We start from the raw sequence: 20,688 nt of genomic DNA, 5'->3' as shown, positions 1-20,688 counted from the left end.
TAAATGCACTTGTGATGTTAGGTTGTGTGAGGTGTTCACTTTGGTCAAAAATCGCCTGTTCATTCTTTCATCAGATTTTTCGATTATCGATTATCGATACTTATTAAAGACATTCTGATACAAAACATACCTAAGAACACTGCCAGATACATAAAGTACATTTATGTGAAATTTCATAAAAATCAGCCCAGCCGTTTCCGAGTCCATATAGAACGAACTCTCTCACACACACAAAATTCCTTTTTTATAATAGTAGAGGTTATTTATTTGTTTTTTTTTGCAATACTTTTTGAATGAAATTCAATTATTTATACGAAAGTGCATTTTTACCTAAATGCGAGTTGGGAATAATTTTCCCTTTTACCAATTAGGTACTCCAAAATGGAGAGCAGCATATATATATTGTTTTTAAAATATAATTATCCATTAACACGTGTTCCGTCATCTACGACTCATCAGAGTGGTTGAATTTTAATTTTACAATAATAGATATATGTGTGTGTGTGTTTCAGACAATAAAAATTATTTTCAAATCATATTCCAAATAACGAGTGTACGTAAAGCTATTAAAATTGTTTACAGCTGTTAGTAGGCACTGTTTATTTTAGTTATATAATGATTTTTTTTTTTCAAAAACGTCGAATCTAATCAGAATAATATGCTGAAAACAGCCCATAATATCTATTCATTTATTGGAGCAGAGCAAATAATTTAAAAAATAAACCTAGAATAAATGTTTATTTTACTACGGAAATGAGCAAAAAACATATTTTTTTACTCAGGTTCAAGGACTCTGTGGCAGATTTAATTACAAGCGAGACGATGAACTTCAAGGACCATATGGAATTCCAGAAACGGTGAAACAATTCATTGAGAATTATAAGGATAAAACGTGTACAGACAAATCACACGATGTCAGCAATTTTCAATCGGAAGATGATTATGTAAGTGCTACAAAATTGTTTAATTTTCTTACAAATCACCAAATTTATTTAAATATATATGATCTTAAAAAACTTAAATAAATCATGTTTTTTCTTTTTTTTTTTTTTTGAAAATGCATTCTTAGCTGCAGAAAATGCAGCAATGGTTTTTGCAAAAGTAAGAGAGATGTAAAAAATATTTTAATTCGATTTTCTTTTTCTATTTTTAAAAATAAGATTAATAAAACATGAATAAAATACACAACAACAATGACGACTACAACAGCAACAACAACAATGATAATAATAATATGATAATTGTGTGTGTGTGTGTGTGTGTGTGTGTGTGTGTGTGTGTGTGTGTGTGAGAGTGTCACTATAAACCGGTGTCACACCATATAAGTGAAGAGAGTCAAGGAGGATGAATAGACTGAGGAGAGAGAGCACTAGCCAGACCTCTGCTGGATGAGTGCAAAGAGGACTGGAACCCTGGGAAGGCTTATAGCCACCCAAGTTCCAGTGAAGACCAATGGTCGCTACCAACAAGAAATCAATAGTAAGTGGCTGTTGCAATAGGGCAAATTCATCAGCAAAGGTTATCGAAAGAAGTGGAGAGTACTGGAAGTCTGAGAAGACTTGCTGTCATTCAGACTCCAGATAACACCACAAGTTGTTCTCAAAGAGAAATCTTTGATGATGGCTTGTGTGACTACTCCTAAAGGAAAACCCTTGAATGTGGAGACTAACACAGATGAACCAAAAGCGTAGACCAGACAAACTGCCACAGAGACAAAATATGAAGCACTACATGGAACCAAGAACATTGAAGCTGCATATCTATAAGTTCTCTAATCCCACCCCATCCCCTCATTAGCACATCACTGTCCCCCCCCTCAAAAAAAGAGTGAAACCAAATAACCAAGTAGTCAAGGAGGAAGGAAAGACCGAGGAGTAAGCACTGATCAGACCTCCACTGTATAAGTGCGAAGAGAACTGGAACCTTGGGGAGGCTTATTGCCACTCAAATTCCAGTAAAGACCAATAGCCACTGCCAACGAGAAATCAATTGCAAGCAGCTGTTGTGATAACGCAAATTTATTTGCAAATGGTATCGAAAGAGGTGGAGAGTACTGGAAAATCTGGGGAGAGTTGTTGTCACTCAGCTTCCAGGGAACACTACTGGCTGTATTCAATAAGATCTTTGATAACCTTTGTGAAAGCTTCTTGAGAGCCAATAATAATAATAATAATAATAATAATAATAATAATAATAATAATAATAATAATAATAATAATAATAATAATAGTAAAAAGATATTTTTCTCAGTCAAATCAAGATTAGATTGTAACGCTGACCTGGAAAAATATTCATTTAAAATTCTAAACTAATAATTCAAAACCTCATTTGATTATTACATATATATATATATATATATATATATATATATATATATATATATATATATATATATATATATATGTATGTATGTATGTATGTATGTATATGTGTGTGTGTATTTTTGTTATTGCTTACTTATTACTTTATACATTATCTATAATTATAATATACATTTTCTTATAAATAATATACAATATATAATGATAATATATATATAATATAAAATAATGATAATACACATTATTTATAATTAACAGTTCCCGAAATGACACTCAAGGTGAGAATAGTAGTCCGAAAAATCCAAATAATGCAACTGAGCAGATTGAAGAAAGGAAAATCACAGAACTCACAAAAGAAAAAGCATGAGAACTTGAAAATATTAAATGATTTATGTATGGGGATAAAACAAAACTACTGTCACTATAAAAACAAACAGAATAAGAAATTAAAATTAGAAACAGAAAAGATGAGCGATTCCTCCCATATATCTCAATAGATACTATCACAGATCTAAACAATTTTAATATATGCACGGGTAATGTCAGTAAGCAGGAAACTAAAAACTAAAATAAAAACTGGCCAAAACAAAACATCTGCAAAACGTGGATGGGAAATAATACAGGAAACTCAAATCACCAAACTAAGAAAATAAGCTAAAACCATAAATAGAATAAAGAAGAACAGAACATTGTGGAAGAGAGTAAACCTGGCGCACAAGGAAAGACTCAGTAAGAAACATGTAGAACTAAAACAAAAGATAGCAGAAAAATAAGGAAGACTAACACAATACAAATACAACTCGGAACAGTACAAACAAAACAGTACCTTTGAAAACAATGAAAGACAATTTTATCAAGAGATGAACAGAGGAATAACAAGAATGGAATAACAGGATCCAACAGAAATTAAACACACTTTTGGAGCCAGATATGAGACAGCCACAATACCACAACAGAAATACCAAATAGCTGAAGACATGAAAAACTGAAGAAGGAAGAGAGACATAAATTAATGAAGAAACACTAAAGCTGACCCTAAAAAATATGGAAAACTGGAAAGCATCATGCTACGATGGTATATATGCATACTGGTTAAAAAAATTATGACACTACATGATAGACTGGTGCAAGTCTTAAATGTATCTGCAAAATAGAAGTACCAAGATGGATGACACAAGGAAGAATTACGTTGATACAAAAAGATACTGCAAAGGTGACAACACCAAGAAATTACAGGCCGATAATCTGTTTACAATTCTGAGTGAACAGATCTACTACTCCCTTAACATGTATGGACAATAACGAGGCTTCCTATGATTTATTTTACATAAATCAAAAAAATCTTCAGAGAGGTAAAAACAAGAAAAAGAACATAGCCATGGCATGGATTGATTACAAGAAGACCTAGGATAGAATCCCACAAGCATGGATAATTAAATGCTGTAGAATGTACAAGATATATGTACATGTGGTCGTGTCACCTCTATTGTGTGTATATGTATTGCAATAAAGTCACCATACCGTTTTTTTTTTTTTTTTGGTCTTACCTGAGGATGCATTTCTTCCCGTCATTGGTTGATGCTGAAAAGAAACATCTGACGAAGAAGATAACACCGATCTTCTGGCACAGCTTCTTTATTTGTCAAGCAAATGAATGGTGGGAAGCATCGCATTGTCGACTACTCAAACTTTCTTAGGTTTCTTCCATTTCGACCCATTCTCAGTCGCTCGACATATCTGCCTCATCCGAGATTGGAAGGCAAACTCTCACGTCTGTCTCACCCAAAATCAGAAGGCAGACTGCTTTTTTGCATGCAAACGAAAAGATATCTCTCTCCTTTTTCTTTCATGCTCTCTCTCTCTCTCTCTCTCTCTCTCTCTCTCTCTCTCTCTCTCTCTCTCTCTCTTTCTTTCAACCTTTTCTTTCACACGAACTGAATGACACCCCAAGTCTCATCCGTTGACCCTAGTTACCGCGTTTGACATATGTCGGCCTTAACCCCTTGAACTTTTTCTGCACTAACCAACCTACGAAGCAACTCACAATTTCCAACATACCACCAGTATCGACTGGCGTCACACTTAAGAAAGGTCAAGGAGGATGGAAAGGCCGAGGAAAAAAAGCACTAACCAGACGTCCACTGGATGGGTTTTGAAGTGACTGGAGCCTAGAGAAATCTTATTGCCATCCAAATTCCAGTGAAGACCATTAGTCATTGATAGTGAGAATTCAATGTCAAACGACTGTTGCGATAATGCAAATTTATTTATTTGATCGAGTTAGTGTTTTAAAATGTGATGGAAAATGACTTGTATGTTGAAAATGTTTAACTTTTGAAATTTGAAACTTTCCTGTAGTAAAAACTTGAGTAATTCTTAGTATAATGTTGGGTAGAATCAACTTGATATAAAATCATAAAAAAAAAAAAATATTGCTATTGTTTTGTGTCAGTTGGTGCACTGACCCGTCTATGGACAAAATGGTACTGAAATCAGGTAAGATTCATAAAAAAGACTTTTAAATAAATACGTTAAAAAAAACCCCAAAGAATCTCAGTTTCACTTTTATCTTGTTTTCAGTTTTAAAAATCCGGCATATTTGTACATTGTTAATAAACTTTTATAATAGATATAATATATAATATATTTATTTTTTTATCCAATTATATTTTTCTATTTGTTAAGGCGATGGAGAATGCTAAAAAAACTTGTTCATATATTCGAGACGGCGTACTTTTTGCTGATTGCTATGGCTTAGTGAACTTTGAGAACTTTTATGAAATGTGTAAACGTGAGATGTGTCTCTCGAACGACCCTTTACCAATGTGCATTGCATTAGAATCTTACTCTAGAGAGTGTGCACAGCACGGAAAAATCATCAACTGGAGACAGAATACAACATTGGCTAAAATCTGTGGTCAGTATTCAGCCTTTTTTCCTCTTTTTGAATTAATTAGTTTTCCTCCAGACTGCCGTACCTTTCTTTCCTCCAGTCAACTGTTATTACATCTGGAAACTGTTAACTCTTTTCCTCCAGTTGATTATTGCTACATTTTATGACTTTTCCTATATATAATTATTGTCACATCTTTTCTTCCAGTCAACTGTTGCTATATCTGCCAACTGCTAAGTCTTTTCACACAGTTAATTATTGCAACATCTTTTCATATAGTTAATTATCGTTACATCTTTTTCTCCAGTTTGCTATTGCTACATCTGGTGACTTTTCCTACAGATAATTATTGTCACATCTTTTCTTTCAGTCAGCTGTTGCTATATCTGGTAACTGCTCAGTCTTTTTCTCCAGTTAGTTATTACTAGATACGAATGACTGCTACATCTTTTCATATAGTTAATTATCGCTACATCTTTTCCTCCACTTCTTCAGATGCAGCACTTCCATTTCTCGTTCTCTTTCAGTGGAGGAGAAATCCTTCATGACTGAGACAATTTTTAGTTTTGTACTTTTTCTCCACGTTAAAGAAACGACCCTGGTGTCCTGTGGGGAGGCATTGTAAATAGGTACTACATCTGCTAACTGCTAAGTCTTTTCATACAGTTAATTATTGCTACATCTTTTCATACAGTTAATTATTGCTACATCTTTTCATACAGTTAATTATTGCTGCATCTTTTCATACAGTTAATTATTGCTACATCTTTTCATACAGTTAATTATTGCTACATCTTTTCATAGAGTTAATTATTGCTACATCTTTTCATACAGTTAATTATTGCTACATCTTTTCATACAGTTAATTATTGCTACATCTTTTCATACAGTTAATTATTGCTACATCTTTTCATACAGTTTGCTATTACTACATCTGCTAACTGCTAAGTCTTTTCATACAGTTAATTATTGCTACATCTTTTCTTCAGTCAGCTATTGCTACATCTGTTATAACTGTTAAGTCTTTCCATGCAGTTAATTATTGCTACATCTTTTCATACAGTTAATTATTGCTACATCTTTTCATACAGTTAATTATTGCTACATCTTTTCATACAGTTAATTATTGCTGCATCTTTTCATACAGTTAATTATTGCTACATCTTTTCATACAGTTAATTATTGCTACATCTTTTCATACAGTTAATTATTGCTACATCTTTTCATACAGTTAATTATTGCTACATCTTTTCATACAGTTAATTATTGCTACATCTTTTCATACAGTTTGCTATTACTACATCTGCTAACTGCTAAGTCTTTTCATACAGTTAATTATTGCTACATCTTTTCTTCAGTCAGCTATTGCTACATCTGTTACAACTGTTAAGTCTTTCCATGCAGTTAATTATTGCTACATCTTTTCATACAGCTTGCTATTGCTACATCTGATGACTTTTTCTACAGATGATTCTTGTTACATCTTTTCTTTCAGCCAGCTGTTGCTATATCTGGTAACTGTTAAGTCTTTTTCGCCAGTTAATTATTACTAGATCGAATGACTGCTAAGTTTTTTCTGACGGATAATTATTGTAACATCAGTTGTTTCATTCAGTTGTTAGCTGTTAATTGAAATAAAAACAAAATGAATATTTACAGAAAATGTATTATTTTTTGTCAAAATGTTTTAATGTTAAACGAGAAAATTCCTGCTGGAACAATTGTTTGGGAAAAATAAACTATTTCAAACATGAAACTCGAACTCTATTCCTCCTAATGTTAAATAGAAACGGTTATTAATGTTACGATTTTGTGCAGAAAGATGCTTGTTACATGTGTATAGGCAATAGATCCAATATTTTTACATTGAAAAGCATCGAAGACTTGAAAATACAAAAAAATATTTTTTAAACAAAATTTCATGGTAAAAGATTTTTTGCAACAAATGAAAACAACAGAAATCAAATATTTCGGCCAAATCCAACACCAATGAGTAATAGACATTGTTTTTTTTCTTCATTGTTGACAATAAAGAAAAGGTATAGCTTGACAATGAAAAACATTAAGCTTGACAATAAGGAAGAATTATAGTTCGAAAATGAAGAAGAATTATAGATTGACAATGAAGAAAAAAAAAATAAAAACAATGTTGTCTATAATTCACTGACGAGTCTGTACGAGGATGAAATGCATAAAATTCTGTCTAGTTTCATTACCATACATATTTTCATGACTTTATATATATATATATATTTTTGCTTTTGTATAAGCTGTATCGCCTGAAGAGGTCTCTTGTTACTGGTAACTAGCTGACCGAAACATGCTCATGATTGTGTAGCGACATATTACTGCTTATGTAAAAACAATTAAAAAGTATATATATATATATATATATATATATATATATATATATATATATATATATATATATATTCAAATTATCCATTATGAAAATTTAGAAAAATACAAAAATTTTGATAAGGTGACGTTTGTTTTAAATGGAGAAAGACATTTAATATATTTATTGATTCTAACAAAAAAAATATACAATAATAATTTTGATAGGATAACTTTCTTTTACAAATGAAAAAAAAAAAAAAAAAACGAATTTAAAAAATTAAAACAAAAAAAATCTTCATATCATAGTTTTGAATTATGGTTAATTTTATAATTTAAAAATTCTTATGTAATTTCAGGATATGGTTGTGCGTTCGACTCTGGTTTGGTGTACCGTGAATGTGCACCAGCCTGTTCCGGCAGTTGTCGTGATGCAGAGATCATCACAGACTCATGTGAAGAAGAGTGCGTCCCAGGTTGTCATTGCCCCCAAGAAGATGGGAAACTGAACCATCTTATGAAATGTGTGAAGCTCGAAGCTTGTCCTTGTTATGACAAATACGATCACAAGAAAATACACCCGGCCAAGTCTGTCATCAAACGGAAATGTGCTGACTGGTCAGTATACATTTCTTAAGCATTTTTTCAAAATTTGAAAATGTTCGGTAAATCAAGATAAATTATTTTGAAAATTTTTTTTTTACTTAAAAGGTCACTAATTTTCAAGACCTAGAGACCACTGTAGGATAAGTGTTAATTGTTGGTTAGATAGTGAGGCAACATGATCAATTATGATGGAACCTGGGTAGGGCATATGCTATTTAATTGTTTAGGACACTGTTGGGGACACTGACTTGTACTAAAGTTGTTTCTTTCTCTTTCTTCTCTCATATCACTATGTCAGGTTTAATAGCCCCGTTTTCAAGGTACATAGCTATAGGAATTGCATAGTCACGGTGGATGGTGTATGACTTATTTCCGACTGTTACTTCCTGGTAAACATGTTGCCAGGACTTGCTGCTACACTGTATTCTAGAATGGCTAACAATGTATCTTTATTCACTCTATTTCAAGCACTTGTACGATGGGAAGATGGGAATGTTCAAAGGATTGTAAAGAAGAAATTGTGTGTCCCAAGAATCAAAAATGGCTCAGCGATATCTCAAGATGCCAGTCAAAATGTGAGAATTTAGATACAGAAAACACTTGCCCGGAACATGTTTTATTTGAAGGATGTGGCTGTGAGGCGAATATGACTCTTGCTCCGGATGTAAGTCTATTCAAATATCATCATCATCATCATCATCATCATCATCATCATCATCGTCGTCGTCGTCGTCGTCGTCGTCGTCGTCGTCGTCGTCGTCGTCATCGTCATCGTCACCGCCATCATCGTCATCAGCAGTTCAGTTCAGTTCAGCGTTTGTTTTACATGTTGGCATGTGTTGGACAGCTTTTATAAACTGAGTTCCAAACTAACCCATATCTGGCCAGGTGGCCCATTCATTGCCCTTTTCTCTCAAGTCCATCTTTATCACTTCCTCCCATATTCTCCCTTCATAGTTGTTGTTTCATCACGTTTCGGTCAACTCATCCTTTGGCCTTCTTCAGGTGATTAACTGCAATGGGATAAAAATGACGAGTCTTTTAACTGTCTCTCCAGTAATTACTGCCTTCCGTAGTTGTTGTTGTCTCATCACGTTTTTTGGTCAACTAATCCTCTGGCCTGCTTGGGTAGGATTGAAACCACTATCTTTAGACAATGCTTACTTGCAACTGTAGAGACTCATCGTCTCTTTCCACTGCACCACAAGCCCCGAATCATCTGAAGAAGGCCAGAGGATGAGTTGACCGAAGCTATAAAGATGAGAACAAAAAAATGAACACATTCGTCCCTGTTGTCTAACACTGCTTGCACACAAACTGATTATCATCTCTCAACCTACTTTATTTATTTACCATATTTTTTAAATGTAAATAAAAATAAAAATCTATGAAGGTTGTTTAAATTTTTAAACTTACATCTGAATTTTTAAAAATTTTATTTTTTTGAACTCTCTTCAACAAGCATACAGAGTGATCCCAAGGAAATAGGTCTTGCATACATTTTTTATCATATATATTTAATTAATTCATCAATCATTCTCATTTGGCAGAACATGTTGGTAGCAACACCCAATGTTGGTGAAATACAGATAGCAACCATAAAAGGAACAACGTCTTCGGATATGAGTTTAAATCGTAATGAAATCAAGCATTAGTTCCAGCAAGGAGCTCCTTGATCTCTTCAAACTAACTAAACTAAAATAAAAAAGTGAACACAACTGAATCTCAATGGTTCAGTAATAACTATTTATATTACTTATATATGTGAGTGGGTGAACTATAATGATTAGAATACGAAAAATATCAGTCTATCGATCATTAGTCTTATACCTATAGAGTTCCCCCGCTCCTACATATCACTTAGTTAAAGAATGAGCAGTACCAAAAATGCATGCTTAACTTGTTGTAAGCACAAAGTATATTTAAAGCATGACACCGTTTTGAGATTAAGAAAAATGTGGTAATTTGTATAACTATAAAATATACCGAATTAAACATTACTACAAGACGGGCTTGGTCAAGAAATTACTACAAGACGGGCTTGGTCAAGAAATATCAGTTCAAATGTTAAAAAGCTCAATTTAAGAGGAGTATTTAGAATTGCAGACAATGAAAATCGTCTGTCATTCAAGATACCTTAGGAAGTGTACAGCTGAGCTGATCGGTAACATGAGATAGTCAGTTGAACGTAGTCTAAAACACTGCATGCAAGAATGAACTGCAGATTTTTTACCTGTTGATTATTGTGCAGTTCTAGTTGCAGTAGGATAGAGCAATCTCTAACACTCTAGGCATGTTTATGATTTCATTGGAAAAGAGTTTTAGAGATCGTGTGATCAGTTTCATGAAGGATTTGGAGTAAGCACATCACAGACCAGACCTTATCCCTCTTCCTATTTCTTTCTCTGTTACTATCATAAAGACAGAGCTATGCATGGAGCGCTAAAACTATGACGGAACTGAAAGAAAGCCACCAGAAAGGTGGTCAGTTATACTTTAGTCTGTTTGTAAAGATATGGAAAAATTTATGTTGCACTTCTAGAAATGCAGAGAGCTAGAGCAAGGTCATGTCGAACACAAGCTATAATCAAGAAAATGAGTCAAAAGAAGTTTTTTTTCAACATAATAAGCTAATCCGTATTATTTGGGTTTATTTAGATTATAATTCGAATTTTAAAAGAAATCGATTTATTTTAAAATTTAATTTTTTTTATTGTACAATAAAATGTCTAAATGAAACTTGAAACGTTATTTATTACTGTTTGATAAAAGATGTTTACTTGATGGCAATTACATCATGTGCACTGATTCGATTTTACCTCAAAGTCATACATGTCTCTCCCAGTCAGTGCCCCAATATCCACGTGTCTTGTAGTGATCTCACATGACGGTGGACAATCTCAATCTGCAATCAAATATTGGCATGAGAACCATAAAAACGATGGGTCAATTGATCTAACAATGAACTCATTCTTATGGAAGAAGATTATTCAGCCAACTACACTTTGCTGTAAAGAAATAAGGCTGAAATAAGACAAGAGGACAGAAGGGAACACTTACTATTAGGTCGTTACAAAAATAACGACCGACTTCAGAAATATATATCTATTCATGAAAAATTAACAGTAGAAATGTCCGAATTAGTCAAAATATGTGCTTTAAGCATATTTGTTATTCATCTACAAAATTCTTTATTCTTTATCGATAAAATGTTATTATAACAGAGCACGAAGGCGGACATGCAAAATGATGTTACCGGTAAAAGAAAGACTATAAAAAGGAGAAAACGCATGTTAGAGAAAATGATCACGTTAGAGACACAGATGACATCTGAGAACACTTTGAGAAAGACGATCCCGTGGGTGACGCCACGGCCATAACAATGAGGAAATAAATGTTGTTGTTACAAAAAAAAAAAAAAAACGAATTGAAGTTTTTTTTTCTATATTTTATCGACTTTGCGACTGAGGCTACATGTTGGTTCCTGGTAATGTTACATTGTTGGCTGCGATGCAACAAAATCTTTGAAAGTTAATCCTACTTTTTTTTAGATCAGAAAGTTTTACCATTTAAAAATGTTTTTAAACCATGCATGGAGAATTGCTGCCACATCTAGGATGGTGCATCTGCCACTAGTCTGTCGCTCCTAGAGAGGATTAAAAAAAGAGTCGCCAACCTAATAGGTCCTGCACTATCAACTAGACTCAAACCTCTATCCCATCGCCAAAACGTGGCATCATTGTGCCTGTTTTGCAAGTATTTCAATGAAAAGTGTTCTGACGAACTAAAAGCACTAGAACCCCCTCGATGACAATACCCTCGATAAACCCGACAAACAACAAAATCCCACCCATACTGTAGAGATCCATAGATGCCGTAAAGCGTTCTACTCGAATAGCTTTTTCCCTTGGACTGCTGCATTTTGGAATTCCCTCCCGAGCTCCTGGTTCCTTAACTGTACTGACATGCAGAAATTCAAATGTAATGTAAACAGATATTTTGCTGCCCAACTCCCTAAATAGTATCCCTGCAAATCTGGTCCCAAATAGTAGCCCCTTATGAATAAGTGGCTTTGTGCCTTGTTTGGGGTAAAAAAAAATACAGTAAACGAAAAATACTTTAAGAAAAAGATAATCATTAGTTTAAAGGCCGAAAGAATATGAAGGATATATGATAAGTTCTCATATTCTGAGTCTGTGATTTTCTGCAGTAACTCTTTTAACATGTGGCTATGGATTATCACGGAGAAGAATTGGATTATGACTCACCAATGCAAGTCTTTTTTTCTTACAAGCGAGTATGCATATTGGCAAGTTGATTGCAATAAATCTCAGCCCTGATTGTTTTCCAAATTGTTGTACTTGATTCACGCAATTGCTTGTGAATCCATCTACCCATGCTCTATTGACAGAAGAGTTTTTGAAGTGTTGTGCCCAACTTTAAACTCATGCAACATAAGAAGGCGAAGGTCATGTTTTGCTATGTTCATCATTGAGATTTGGCTATGCTTCAAAAATATGTTCTCTTTGAAAATAAGTTATAAATCATTATTAAATAACACATTAATCGTTATATATGTTAAAATTTACCAGAAATAAACAACCAATTCTGTATTAAAGTGACCTTTTGAAACCCATCTCTTTGGGCGGCCATTATTTTTTTAACAGTCTCATAGAAGTGCATCACTTCGTTCAACTTGATTTCAGAACATTTCAAATATGTCTGGTCACTGCAATTGTTCCATCCAGACTAACTGATCTTGCTTTCTCACATATGTAATTCTTATGTCACTTCTGTTAAGGTTTGGTTTTCATGAAAATCTATTGTCCCAAAGAACCAACCGTCTGGACTCTGCTGACCCCTTGTCTATGATACATCCTGTTAATGTGATAAATAAATAATTAAATTTAATGATTACTATTTGATGTACTCACCAATATTTAACAAGTGTATCAATCCATCTTTTAATTATTTAATGCCAAATCACAATACCTACGTATATGATTCATTGAACACAAGTTGCTATTATCACAATAATTGGTAAGGAATAAATATGGTTTTAGTCGTGGAAATCTTAAAATTGAAGACCTAACATGCACTTTAAGTATATTAATATACAATTTAATGAATGGTTCAAAGTTTACACTAACAATTGTGAACAAAAATCCTTTATTTTTTAATCAAACCAATGTACATATTTTAATATTCCTTGGTTAGCGCCATGCAATAAAATTGTTTGAATTTAATATATATAAATATATATATATATATGTTTGCTTTTGAACAATTTATATACATTTATTTTTTATTTTTGTTTTTGTTTCTCCATTGGTTAATAGCAAAAAAAAAAAAAACAAAAAAAACAAAAAACAAAAAAACAAAACAAACAAACAACAACAAAAAAAGTTTATAAATTGCTCAAAATCAGTTGGATTAATCTATCCCTGACAATGAATCCTGAAGGATTGGAAAGCACTCAGACTTATAATAAATATGGCCATTACACCAGCCAGTTCAGAAATATGGCCATTACACCAGGAGTTCTTGCCATTAGGAAGTTGGAAAGGATCAGAAATAGAATTAATAGACAAAAAACGTCTATTTTATTTAATGAAATATGCCTAAGAGAAAAAATGCTGTCTAATCTCATATATATATATATATATATATATATATATATATATATATATATATATATATATATATATATAATTTTTTAATAATAAATATTTTTAATTGCTGTTTACTTATGCATACGTTTCATCATTGTGGAAACATCAGAGTAGAGGTAACCGTTCAAGCCAGCCGTACCATTCGAACCTTGGAACAAGAGTTACAATTAACTCAATTCAAACACTCTCATCAATGAGGCTACCTTCAACGGCTACAAATGAGATAAAAAATAAATCCTATTTATTTGTCAAACGAGCAGACAACTATAGTCAGCCATATAACAGCGTTCAACACAAAAGAAATCGCATTTATAGTTTAAATTTGACGGTTTCTATTATTACTCATTAAAAGGCCCAGCCGAAATGGTGCTTACAAATATATATATATATATTTATTTATTACACTCGTTTTAGGCTCCTTTTTTGTCAACTATTTTTTTCTTGAATAATTAAGTTCGAATGCATGATTTTAGGTTGGTAGAATGTTAATAGCACAATAAGAATATTTATTTCATGAACTTATTTATTGTTTCTTATTGATTGCTGATGCTATTTAATTTGAACAACTTTACTTCTGTCGTCCGAAATAAGCAAAAATATTGCAAATACATTTTATATTATACCCCTCCCCCCCTCTCTCTCTCTCTCTCTTGTTTACTCTCCCAATCTTATTTTTCTTACTTACTTAGGTAAAATAAAGAGGAAAACGTTGGGTTTTATACTCTCTCTCTCCCTTTCTACAATCATTCACTTTTCCAAGCCACTTCCACTTTTCTTAACGGATTCTTTATGATAGAAAACTGTTTTTGTCATAATAATGATATCCAGAGGTCATTTTATTTTTATTCCTTTAAACCAAGCATTCTAAAATAATTAATAAAGAAAATTCAGATAAAACTGGAGAGCAAGCAACATTTTGTTAAGCAACTGATTTCTACTTGAAGGGCACCTGCGTACTGCCGTCTGATTGCCCGTGTCTCTATAGAGGTCAATGGTTTCAGCGAAATGACCTTATCAAAATCGGATGTACGGAATTGTAAGTATTGTTTTCTTTTTACAACTTGTTCGTACCCAAACAATATACTGCCTCTTTGTTCCATTAATTGTTTTTTCTTTATCCTTTCATAATATTTATCATTATTCAACCGGGAATTATTAACTCTTATCCTTGAATGTCATTTGGCCTGTATGCTTATACAGGCCAAATAACACTCAAGAAGTAAAAGAAAAAAATACAAAAATGTTGTACTTGCTCTTATGTACTTGCCTCTTCGTGAAGGCAGAGTTATGGTTTTTAATGTAGGGAAAATCGAACATAAAAAGGATGCACTTTAGATTAAGACAAAAAAAATGACATTTGGATTTTGATTCTAGCAATTAGCTCGTCTTTGATGTTGCAGGCAATATGGTTGGTGTCTTCCTCGAATGTACCCTATGCATAATAGTAAACAGGTTTGCAATTAAGCGAGTTAGATGCATAGATATTGTAACTGGTGAAGACGTAGATAGTCTCAGACAGCAATTTCTTGATTTTTTTCGTGGGTGGGTCACTAAGCTGAGTATTGCTGCCGCATGTATGTCCTTCCGTCAGCACCCTGTCCACTCGATAACAACTCAATATAGACATCTGAATTGAAGATGAGCGATGTCATGAAGTGGCTTTTGTTGAAAATACACCTAATAATAATTACAGTTTTCGTTGGTCTTCCTGATGTATGGGAATTTGTGCAAACTGTAGGCTCGATCGATGCCTACATTAGTCTCGAAAGACAATGGATACGCTCTGTAAGAGTAGTTGCACGTGTAATTGTGAGGCAAGGATTGAACAATCTCCAACCATACCTCTCCTGAATCGTTACTATTTGAGTCCAGTGGAAAGAAGAGGTCCAGGACAAATGTTGAGATAAGTGGAGAGCACATACAGCACTTGGTCACCCATTTTAGTACTGACCAGGTTCAACACACACACACACACACACACACACACACACACACACATATATATATATAATTATTTCAACCATTCGGAGACAAGATACAGCAGCATGCCCAAAGATATACTGACTGAACTTAAAACAAATTTTCTAATGGAGCTCAATAAGGAATATCCGCCTTACTTACTACAAAAATGCTATTTTTTTTTTGTGCCTTAAACTTCTCCCCCCACCTATTTTTTGCTGTTGAGGAGATTATATTCCAAGACAAAACCTTTGTTAATTATTGTCAATAATTATTGTCAATTTTAATAAAATGAATATCGTTTCCGAAACGATCGTACACTAATTTTATTTTGTTTGTTTTTCCTTTTGAAACTGATTCATAATTTACAATCATATTTTTTTTAACTTAATATATATATTATTTAAGAAGCTCAATGTAATTACAAAGCAATATAGTGAATAAATGACAAAAGACTATATTCCAAAGTTCATGATATTGACCATCTTATAATTTATTTCTTTAATTCAGTTGACATTTACACTTCTTGACAATATCTGTTTCGTAACGCAAAATCAATCACTTAATTATTATATCAATCAGTGAATCTATTATGCTCTTAACTCATCAGAACAAATAGCTGCAATCAATCTGTCAAAAGGAAATAAAGTGCGTTTTGACATGATTAAAATGCAAAAATTATATATATATATACTGGCAGGAAGATTCTGAAAATTGTTAATCATCATCATCATTATCATCATCCTGAAGACATGGATATTATTTTTGTTTCTATAATTGATAAAACATTATATTCGCTTTATTAATGTGGTATAAACATTAAAGATAAGTTTTTCATACATGCTTTACCTCTTTAATGAGTGGTACTTATCCGACGGTGCCCGGATGTAAAATATGGTGAATATATTAGTCCGTCTTTTATGCAATTATAGTTTTCCAATCATTACAAATCTCTTCCTACATGTTTTGAATCACGTTTTTCTTTTTATTCCAGCGTATGTAATAATCATAAATGGATCAAAAAGAAGGAATATGAGTGCCCAGGTCAGTCAGTTTGAATAATTAACTGGTCAACATCAAATTTGTTGTTTGCATTTTTTCAGCTGATTTGGGACATATTGGTTTTGCTCAATCAGTTTTTTTTTTTTAGCTATTATCATGTGTCATTTTTTTTACGTTTTTGTCACATGTGCATATGTGTGGAGCATTTTAGAAGGAGTTGATGGGGTTAAAATGTATGTCGAATAATTGTTTTGAGTGGAAAAGATTATTTTAATGACAAGAAATATTCAGGTCGAATAGTTCTGGGTGATTATATCGAGAAGGGATCCTTTTGAAGTCATAAAACCTCAAAATCTTCTAAAAATTGGTCTGGCATTACACATAGAATGACTGGCCTGTGTGGGAGGAATTGATGTCTTGCAAAGAAAGGAACGTCATCAACGACCCTCTGGTGAACAGAGACAGAATACTATTCCCACTGCTGCCCATCAAGCTCGGTCTAATCAAGTAGGTCACCAAGACTCAGGACAAAGATGGTGACTGCTTCACTTACTTTTCCGGGATTGACTCTGAAGAAGTTGAAAGCTGGCATCTTTGACGGTCCTCAGATCCAGCAGCTCATCAGAGATTCAGAGTTCGAAAACTCAATGAACGAAGTCAAACTGGAAGTTTGGAAGGCATTTGTTCTGGTAGTGAAGAATTTTCTTGGCAACAATAAGACCAGAAACTACACAGAACTTGTCAACAACATGCTGACTGTATTCAGAAACCTGGACTGCAACATGAGTGTCAATATGCACTACGTATTTTTACATACAAACTGGTTTCCCGAGAACGTGGATTCAATAAGTAATAGACAGGAGGAGGGATTCCATCAGAACCTGAAAGAGATGGAGGCCAGGTGTCAGGGTCACTGGGATGCAGTCATGATAGCTGATTACTGTTGAAATCAGAAGAGAGACCTCTCTGCCGCTGAGCATTCTATGAGTTTGAAGAAACAGAAGTTCAACCCCTGAAGTTTGAACAATGGAGAAGCCGCATACAATTTACATGCACTTACCTTTATCAATGCTCACCATTCAGTTTGCAGTAATCGATATTTCTATCAGGTAATCAATATATGTTGTTGGCAAAATATTTTTTATCTTAAAGCATATTTAGAATATGTGTTGACAAAAATTAACTGATAATGCCACAAAAATGTAATCGATTTTGTCACAAGATCTGATTTTTTCAAATCAACTTAGCACAATAACCTGACTAGTGATTAAAATGTTCTTCTGTTGGTGTGTGTGTATGTGTGGATTAAATACAGGGTTCTGTTTAAAATTCCGTGTAGATTTCAGAGTTCTGACAGAGAGATTCACAAACTTGACAAGAGACACCTGAAGAAGATCAGAGGTGAAACATTGGGTAACTAACACTCAAGATAACAATCGAAATAATACAAATGTAAAAAAATACTAATTAAAAAAATTCAGAAACATATGAGAGTCGTTCCAAAAAATAAGGTTCCATTTTTTTTTCTAAACTCCAAAGCTAAAACGTTGAAGAGCTTTGAAGACGGCAATGGTGCTTAAACGAGCGACATTTTGTGCTCCAGGATTTAATTTCTATATAGTCACCACCACCCTTAATGCACTTTTATCAATCTCTTTTGATGCCTCGGTCATAAAAGTTCGGAGGGCACTTCGTCACTCACATCTCTGTCACTACTCTGAAATCGACAAACCCATCTCCTAATTGTGCTGACATAAAATGCACCGGCTTCATAAACGTTCAACAGGTGTCGATGAATGTTGATTGGTTCAATTTTTTTTTGCATGGAGGCATTCAATGACGCATGTCACTTCTGAGGTCTGAGGTAGTGAGGTACTATAATACTAAGACAACTCTGTATATATATTTTTACAGTGATATTCATGTTTTGTTGTTGTTGTAGAGCCCATTAGTGCGAGATATCGTTAGATGCGATGGGGGTCATCAAACCTAGTGACACCGCTCTGACGTGTTGTGAATACGTTAGCTGCAGGTGCATCCGGTTAGAGATCACGCACACACACCCCATCCCTAATATAAAAAAGGAGGGAGTATGTGCTTAGAGTTAGTTAACAGTCTTCTGTTCGAGGGTTGAGTAAAAGATGGAGATTCTCTTGGAGCGACGAGAGGTAGCTATGTATAAAAGATGAATCAATAGAGAAATTCCCACCCTCCTTCTAAGGATAGACAGAAAACAGGGACGCGACATTGCACTGTGAAATAAATAAAGTCCTAATTATCCAGAGAATGAGACTTGCACTGTTTTTATGAGCTTTTGTTCCAGGGAAGCTGATATGGTCGAAAGATGTGAAGAAGATATAAAAAAGTATGTTCTGCCTTTATTTTATAACCCCCCCCCCAAAAAAAGGGTTGATGTGCTGTATATATGAACAGTGACTCAAAACACCGTCCTTCCCTTACTCCCCTCCTCCCACACATATGTAACAATATAAATGTTAATTTTATTTTTATTTTTCATTACTTAGCCACTTGTTGGGCATCTGGTGATCCTCACTACACGACATTCGATGGACGACACTTTACGTTCATGGGTGCATGTGCGTATATTCTGACTAAATCCAAAGATTTCAATGTGTCAGCGGAGAATATCAAATGTGGTACATCGGGAGTAACCTGCACGAAATCAGTCACTATCGGAATTAAAAATAATCGAATTACTTTGATTAAAGGAGGCAACGTCACTGTGAATAGTATCAATCTCGCCAAGCCTCTTTTCAAAAGCGGAGATATTCATGTTTATAAAGCAGGCATTTTCCTCCACATCGTAACGAATATAGGATTGACCGTCCAATGGGATTTCGGTAAGACTTCTTTCACAAGACTTTTTCTTTCAGCTTTATTCCATACAGACTAACTGATCTTGCTTTCTCACATTATGGTCTCACGTCCCTTCTGTTAAGGCTTCGTTTCCATGTCAGCCTATTGTCCCAAAATATCAACCTCTGAATTTTGCCGAGCCCTTGTCCATGGTAGTCTTGTTTATGTGATAAAGCTTTCTAAAGTAATAATTCAATTTAATTGGGTTGCTGGTGGAGTTGACCTGATGATTTAAAACCAGTTCATCGCTAATAGCTGATCTAAAAGATATATTTTATGATATGATTTTTAGTTATAGTCAGGATTGTCTGCTTTTTGTGACTTCCGGTTTCTACTTGGAAAAATCAATTGTAAAAGTGATATTCTCCTGACGATTGAAGATTCAATTCTTAGTGTGAGCGACTGAAAAATATATATATATATAAATCCATCTGTCATCCTTTTTTTAAAAGATGGAATCGCTTGATTGTCGAATACAAGATTCAAGCAAGCAAAGACGGCCGCATGAACTGTCTGTTTAAATAACAAAATTCTTCACAATGTCCACCATTACTAATCATCACAACGTTGTCTCACTGGTTACCTGATATTCATTATCCGGTTCTTATGTAGCTTATGTCTCCCTCATTCTACTCTCGTTATTATTATTATTATAGAGAAAGAGAGAGTTATATATGCTCTGCTGCAGATTAAATTGCCAGTATCATTACACTTTGAAAGCATATTGGTTAGTGTTAGGTCGATCAATCTTACAATGGTAATTAGAAAAATTTAAACTTCTTGATTTATTGAAATCAGAAATATTTGTGCATATTTTCTGATTAAAAAATTTTCTTACAAGAGAGTCACCACTTATCAAAGCCTGAAGGACACTCGAGGATAAGAGTTAATGAATGTAAGATGGTAGTGTAATAACCATTAATGATGTAGATCGAGTACAATTTGTATTATTTAAGGGGACGGTACAGCAAGAACTTGTTTACATTGAACTTGAAGGCTACCACATTGTAATCGGCCAAGA

The 20,688-nt window shown here is 33.7% G+C and overlaps 1 protein-coding gene across 1 annotated transcript in view; it reads left to right on the top strand.

Moving 5' to 3' along the window:
• The window catches only part of LOC145291107 (uncharacterized), a 416,667-nt gene that overhangs the window by 103,734 nt on the left and 292,245 nt on the right, over positions 1–20,688 (top strand). The window contains exons 14-20 of the mRNA XM_080136623.1: positions 783–944; positions 5,007–5,238; positions 7,911–8,169; positions 8,626–8,821; positions 14,774–14,865; positions 16,783–16,832; positions 19,316–19,651. Coding sequence (XP_079992749.1) covers positions 783–944; positions 5,007–5,238; positions 7,911–8,169; positions 8,626–8,821; positions 14,774–14,865; positions 16,783–16,832; positions 19,316–19,651 — 1,327 coding nt within the window. The remainder of the gene's footprint in view (positions 1–782; positions 945–5,006; positions 5,239–7,910; positions 8,170–8,625; positions 8,822–14,773; positions 14,866–16,782; positions 16,833–19,315; positions 19,652–20,688) is intronic.

This window comes from Euprymna scolopes, chromosome 12, assembly GCF_053919585.1.
Source record: "Euprymna scolopes isolate OS-2025 chromosome 12, ASM5391958v1, whole genome shotgun sequence".
In the NCBI taxonomy this organism is placed as follows: Eukaryota; Metazoa; Mollusca; class Cephalopoda; order Sepiida; family Sepiolidae; genus Euprymna; species Euprymna scolopes.
This window is presented reverse-complemented; position numbering and strand designations above follow the sequence as displayed.